The sequence below is a fragment of the Solanum tuberosum genome, unplaced genomic scaffold (genome assembly GCF_000226075.1).
Source record: "Solanum tuberosum cultivar DM 1-3 516 R44 unplaced genomic scaffold, SolTub_3.0 scf00375, whole genome shotgun sequence".
NCBI classification, from domain to species: Eukaryota; Viridiplantae; Streptophyta; class Magnoliopsida; order Solanales; family Solanaceae; genus Solanum; species Solanum tuberosum.
Window position 1 is genome coordinate 509380 of NW_006239299.1, and position 7385 is coordinate 516764.

The window sequence follows — 7385 nt, forward strand, 5'->3', positions numbered from 1 at the left end:
AAAAAAAAAAAACTAAACGCAGCTTAAACAAAAAATTATGCTAAAATATATATAAAGAAAAAGAAGAAGAAGGGGGCATTCAAGGCAGAAAACATTTGAGTTTTGAATCGAAATACTACGTCTCCATTCCGTTTTACCAAGATTCCTTCAAGTTTCATCTGAAATTCGAGGTTTTGCTCTGTTTTCTTGTTGCTGTTCACATTTGGGGTTCTGTGGTAAGAAGACCGTAGTCGCTGGCTCATCTTGTCCCGTTCGCTGCCCGAAAAAAGGTAATAACTATTTCTCCACTTACGTTCTATTTCAATTCCAAGCATTATGTGATAAACTTGCTTCTGTTGGGTTTCTCGGCATCTGTCCTGTTCTCTTTTCTATTTTATTTTATGTATTTATTTTTTGACTTTTTGACTTCAATACTCTTAGTTGGAAGTTTGTTTGGTTTGAATATGAGCTTTTCCGACTTAGTTTCTTCGTTGTGTGGACTCTTAATTGATCATCGTGTTTTTTTTTTATCAGATTCTTCGGCTCATTTTGTATCCATGAGACTAGTTAAACCTCTGTTTTACCTTGTTCAAAATAGTTTAAAGTTCATTTGGTCTCAACTGTAAGTGTATCGATTGTGTCATTTGGATTATTTGCTATTGGGTTAACTTTCATTTGTATGATAAGAGTGTGACTGTATTCTTGGCAGTATGTTTTGGTGTTCTTCTTATTGTGAAAGATTCTTGTTAACACTAGTTTAAACTTGCATAATAAGTGTATCTAGTCTTTATCCCTGCTTAGTCGGACTGGTATCCGTTTCTCTTTGGTTTTTACTCGTGATAGTATAGCTCCGCTCTTGTAATGTATTGATTTGACCAAGGTTTCTCTTACTTTTTTCCAGAAAATCACCCTTTCATCTTCGTCTAATCTGCAATATCTATCATGAGTATAATTTGTTAGTTAGCTTAGTCACATATTTGATGTTATTGCTCAACAATGCTATTCTCTTTGCGTATTGTATTTATTCATGCCTATTTTTGCTTATGTCCAGCATGCTAGTTTGAGAATGGGGCTGCCTTGTTTAATTATTTATGGCCATTTGTTGTTACCTATACTTGAGATAATTTGGCCGAATCACTACCTCTAAATTTCTGTTTTTTTTTAGTATGATAAGCTAGCATCTCTAGGCTTCTATAGATAGGTTTTGTTTTAGTTATTGGCATTGATTTCTGGATGTGTGTAGCGTGTTGATTTTTCTTTTAAGATTAATTCCCGGTGTTTTGGTCGTATGCTCTTTGGATTAGTTTACAGAGATGAAAGAGTGATTTTCAATTTTTATGGCTTAGTTAGTCTTAATTAATGTATAAATGAGGCTTCACAGAGCATGTGGGTAGACATAATGGTTTAATAAATTGCTTTTCTCCTCTGCTTTGGACCTGTCAGTAGTGTGGTTATTATTATCCACTTATTTTATTTTATTTTAGTTTAAGGGTGTTAAATTGTAATTTCCTTTGACATTTTTTTAAATCATTTTTTTGAGATTGGTCAATCATCATCGAACTATGATTTTGGAGATGCTATTATTGAGTACTAATCCTTATTATCATTTTTTGCCACATGTAAAATCTGTCCGAGTTCACCGTGAACTCCCATTTCCTTATCTTGCATTTCGTGAGAGCCGTAAAGGCTCAAATACCTCCACCATCGAGTCAGCCATCTAAAAAGCGACGAACAGGTCTCAGAGTTGAAAGAAAAGCGGGGCAGATCGGGAGTTGAAAAAGATTGGGCCAAAAGCCCGCCTCTATTTATTTTGAGTTGTATTGGGCCTAAGCCTGTTTAGTCATTATGTTTATTATTTTGTTAGAATTTAGGACAAACTAACATTAGCCATTTGCCATCTGTGGGATCAGAACGCACCCCACTTCTCATGGAAATGACAATGAATGATTATCAAGGTATTAAGTATTTCAAATTCCTGCATTGTTGGGTTGATAATGACAGCTTCATGGACACTGTGACATCTTGCTGGAATAAAGAAGTGCATGGCAACCCTATGTGGAGATGGCACCAAAAAATGAAAAGGTTAACTACCACTCTTAGTGCCTGGTCTAAAAGGGAATTTGGAGACATTTACTCCAAGGTAAAAGAATTTGAAGAAAAGGTCAAAGTAGCAGAAGAGGAGCTGATTAACAATAACACTGGAACAAACAGACATAATCTTCATTACATCAATGCTACCTACATCAAGTATTTGAAAATAGAAGAAGAAATTCTCAAGCAGAAAACTCAGCTTCAGTGGTTCAAAGAGGGAGATGCTAACACTAAATACTTCCATGCCCTTATGAGAGGAAGAATGAGGAGATTATTCATTCACAAGATTTGTAACAGTGTAGAGGAATGGGTTTAAGGGGACAGTAACATTGCAACTGCAGCCTGTGAACACTTCCATAAAATCTTCACAGGCCATGAAACCAGAATTGATGAAAGAATTCTCCAACATCTTCCTACACTGGTGACACCTGAGCAAAATATGATTTTACAGGAGATACCCAATATGGAGGAATTGAAACAAGTTGTTTTATCTATGAACCCCAATACTGGTCATGGTCCTGATGGTATGGGGGGAAATTCTATCAGACTTGTTGGGAGGTCATTAAAGAGGACTTACTTGCTATTGTACAGTCTTTCTTCAATGGTCAAAGTATGCCCAAGTTCATGTCACATGCCTGCCTGGTCCTGCTTCCTAAAGTTGCTCAGCCTAATAATTTTTCTAAACTTAGACCTATCAGCCTGAGCAATTTCACCAACAAAATCATTTCCAAGATCCTAAGTGTAAGACTGGCTCCCATCCTTCCTCACCTCATATCTCAAAATCAATCAGGGTTTGTTAGAGGAAGGAATATTGCTGAGAATATTATTTTGGCACAAGAAATCACTTATGGTATAAAAAAACCTAAAGAAGGAGACAATGTGATTATCAAGCTTGACATGACCAAAGCCTATGATAGAGTCTCTTGGGCTTACACTTGTTTAGTTCTAAGGAAAATGGGCTTTGGAGATGTGTTCATTGACATTGTTTGGAGAATCATGAGCAACAATTGGTACTCTATTATAATCAATGGAAGAAGACATGGATTTTTTCATTCCACCAGAGGTCTCAAGCAAGGGGACCCTATTTCCCCTGCCCTATTTATTTTAGGTGCTGAAGTCCTCTCTAGAATGTTGAATCTGTTAAACTATAATATGTCCTATAAAGGTTTTAGTCAAAAGGACAGTCCTATCACTTATCTAGGTTGCCCTTTATATATTGGGAGACAAAGAATCATTTATTATTCCCAACTTGTGGACAAGGTGGCTAAAAGGATAAGTGGATGGCAGACAAGATTCCTTAGCTTTGGAGGAAGGGTTACTCTTATCAAATATGTTCTTCAATCCATCCCCATTAATACCATGGCAGCAACTTTACTTCCCAACACCACCATCAAGTACATGAAATGCATAATTGCAGATTTTTTCTGGGGAAATGAAGGAGACAAAAAGAAATATCATTGGGCATCTTGGGAATCTCTGAGTTTTCCTTGTGAGGAGGGAGGTATTGGTGTGAGAATGTTGTCTGATATCTGTACTTCATTACAATTCAAACATTGGTGGTTATTCAAGACCAAAGAGTCTCATTGGGAACAGTTCCTTAGAGCTAAATACTGTAGGGTATCACATCCAGCGGCAAGGAAATGGGACAATACGCAATACATGCTAAAAAATAGGAGCATGATGGAAAAGAACATCAGGTGGAAGATCAATTCTGGCAACTGTTCCTTTTGGTGGGATGATTGGCTTGGAGTTGGAGCTCTTGGTAATCTCATAAATGGAATTTCTAGTCAAAACAATACCAAAGTGCACCACTTCCTGCTTGAAGGAAAATTGAATGAATTTAAGCTAAGACAGCAGGTTCCTCTTTGATTAGTAACACGGATTCTGAGGATGGACATCCAGTTCCAAGCAGGGGTCAAGGATGAGGCCATTTGGACACATAGAGAGGATGGAAATTTCTCCTGCTCCTCTGCCTGGGAAATCTACAGGGCAAAAAACAAAAATCCAAGATCAACACCCACATTTGGCACTAACACATTCCTTTCAAGATCTCTTTTTTGATGTGGAGAGCTCTTAGATTCAAATTGCCTACCAATGACAATATCATTAGCTTTGGTGTGGAACTTGCGAAGTGTTGTTGCTGCATCAGACAGGGATGGGATGACATTAATCATATCTTCTCAGCAGGTTACTTTGCCACTCACATATGGAAATTTTTCTCAAGACTGTTTGGAGTTAACTACCAATACACACCTCTGAAAAATCACTTACTAAAGTGGTGGAGTCTCACTCCGAGAAATGAGGTCCACAAACTCATAATTCAAGCTGTCCCTTTAATGGTTTCCTGGAACTTGTGGAAGAATAGATGAAGAGCCAAATATGGAGGGAAGAAATCCAGCATTTCAAGAGTCCAATTCATGATCTTCAAAGACACCAACCTTCTACTTCAAACAACCTATCCATATATACAATGGCCTATGAACTGGAAGGTTGTTATGAGGATAATTGAGGAGTGCAGGCATGATATTAAAGTAAATCCAGTCACTTGGGAAAAATCACCTCCCAACATTTTCAAATTGAATACAGATGGAAGTGCATTAACCAATCCGGGCAGAATTGGAGGAGGGGGCTTTATTAGAGATGACTCAGGAAACATGGTATATGCATTCTCTATCCCTCTTGGCATTGGAACCAACAACTTAGCAGAAATACAAGCTGCTGTTTATGGTATTCAGTGGGGTCTACATGTTACAGCATGCTAGTCCTAGAGGTAGATTCTGAATTGGTTACAAGATGGATCACCACCACCAACAAGCCTCCTTGGAAGTTGATGCAAGTAGTGTCTGATCTTCAAAACCTCACCAGGCAGTGTGAATTTTTTCAGTGCAGACACATCTACAGAGAAGCCAACTGTACAACTGACTTCCTTGCTAAATGGAGCCATAAATTCAGTAGAAACCAGCACTTCTACACCATCCAACAACTTCCTCCAGCAGCAAAGGGAAGTTACGTTTTGGAAAAAATGGAGATGACCAATTTCAGAAGGAAGAAGCTCAAGAGAATCAAGCATCCACCTTGATACTACCTCATTACGGCATATATAGAAATTTCTTTAGTTTTTGGTTCCCTACCCTTTTCATTTTGGCTATGGTTAATTTTAGGTATAACTATAGTGAATAGGCGTAGGTTTTTATTCTCCTTGTACGGGCAGAGTCTCCCTTATTTAAAATTCATAGTTGATATGTAAAGAGAGGAGTCCTCTCTTAGGTGTCTTCTTTGATTTTACCTTAGACTATGGGGATGAGTTTGTTAACCTTAGTAGGATAACTTACTCAAAACCACCTTAGGTGGAGGTAAGGTTTACGCCCCCCTCTTTGTACTTTTGTTCTTATTTATGATAAGGCCTGGGGGTGTTTCTAAGCCCTTGACCTCCCCCCCCAAGGGTCGTTCAAAAATAAAATAAAATAAAAAAATCATGATGAATAAACTTAAATTCAATAGAACCCATTCATAAACTCTAAAATTGGGTAAGAATCGTAATTGAGAATTTGAGGTTTTTTTGGGACTCAATGGATGAAGAAGAACCCATTGATGAATTTCCCACTTATACTGATAAAATGCTAGATTGAACTTGAAAGAGGAGACTTGAAATTCTTGGAGCTTTAGAATCCTTGTTCTTCCTTGGAAGAGGAGACTTGAGGGAGTATTTGAAGTTATAGAGAAAGAGGGTGAATAGGGGGGTTAGTGTCTTAGGAAAATCAGTTATAGTCTCTAATTAAGGTCTAAAATGACATATTATAGGAATTAAAAGAGTAGGAAAATATCCAACTACCCCTTAAAATAACTACCGAACCGCGCTTCATGAGTAGCAGTCATAGAGTGTAAATCCTTCTACGATCTGTGAAGTCATCTATCATGACCTGAGTCTATACCCCAGTCGAGATACGGTACCTATGACCATGAATGACGCCGGACTAACCCTTGACTTAGCATATCAGGTATATCATATGAACTATTGCGTAAGATGAAACATATGCTTAATAAAGAATTCAATAAACTCCATGAGACTACATTACTAATGTCTGAATAAAATATCTACTACTTTAGAATGAAATTATAAGTTTGTCGGGACTTGGCCCCCAACTACCTCAAAACAAAGACAACATAAGGAAAAAAGTTGGCAGTCTAAAAAATGGAGTCCCCAAATGAGGAGGGCTCACAAAAAGCTAACTGGGAGTACTGCAACCTTAGTAGCCACGAATCAGAGTGCGAATAACGAAATCTACATCATAAAATGATGCAAAACTGAGAAATATATGCGTCAGAACGCAAAATGTACTAAGTAAGTAAGGCAGGACACTAGCATAATCATTTAAGGAATCACGAATAAGACAGTGAAATAAGATTTTTAAGATCATATGTATAGTAAAAGTGCCGAAGAGAAAACAGTTGAAGTCCATGATCAAGTATCATAAAAATATCTTTTGAAAAGTACATATACATATAGTTGAGTCATTTTATGTAGTCTTGCATAATCATGTACATAAAATATCGTACTTAAAATGAATCATATAGACCTAAAAACATATCATAAAATTTGCATAATTTAGGAGTGTCTTCTAACCGACATATACCATGTGAGCTCATGATGTCCAACACCTAACCCAGTTGGGAGGAATGTCCTATATCTTGCTAGAGTATAAGACCATATCATCTTTATATGGATCCACTAATTTGAGCCTTTCAGGGCCAGATGGTCAACCGATAAAATAGTGAAACATAATTCTACATTGGAGTATAGTTATGAAACTTGGATTTTATAAACCCGCATCCTCTCGATACTAAATAGTCCTCCCAAAACAACATATATCCATATAATGTTCATGTTTATGAAAATAATTTATCCTTTTGAATAATATATGATACTAAGCTAAAAAAATCATATCTAAAGTAACCTGAATTTAGGTTGAAACTCATATCATACTAGTATTCATACTTAAAAGTCATAATTTTTTTAAAGAACCATGAAATTTTATGCAAAATAATTACAATAAAGTTTTTAAAATCAAAGTAAGACGATGAAAACATCAATTAATGAAGAGTATCATAAGTTCATAAAAAGTGCTAGATTTGCTTCTAACAATTTTGAAGAATTCTTGAAAATTGAAATACTTTAGGCATGAGAGTGAAAGGGATATTCTCATTGAAGCCTTACACACCTGGAAGAACAAGGTTCTTGAAAACGCTTGAAGAAGAACTTGCTTGGAAACCTTGAAACCCTAGCTTTGGTGTATATTGAAGTTCTTGAGTGTAGA

The 7385-nt window shown here is 36.7% G+C and overlaps 1 protein-coding gene across 1 annotated transcript; it reads left to right on the forward strand.

Annotated features, from left to right (window-relative positions):
• The first annotated feature begins 1912 nt into the window (after window positions 1-1912).
• LOC107057776 (uncharacterized) lies at window positions 1913-3939 on the forward strand. The gene is made up of 3 exons (XM_015302730.1): window positions 1913-2360; window positions 2442-2594; window positions 2861-3939. The coding sequence occupies exons 1-3, from the start codon at window positions 1913-1915 to the stop codon at window positions 3937-3939; spliced, it is 1680 nt and encodes a 559-aa protein (XP_015158216.1).
• The last annotated feature ends 3446 nt before the right edge of the window (window positions 3940-7385 follow it).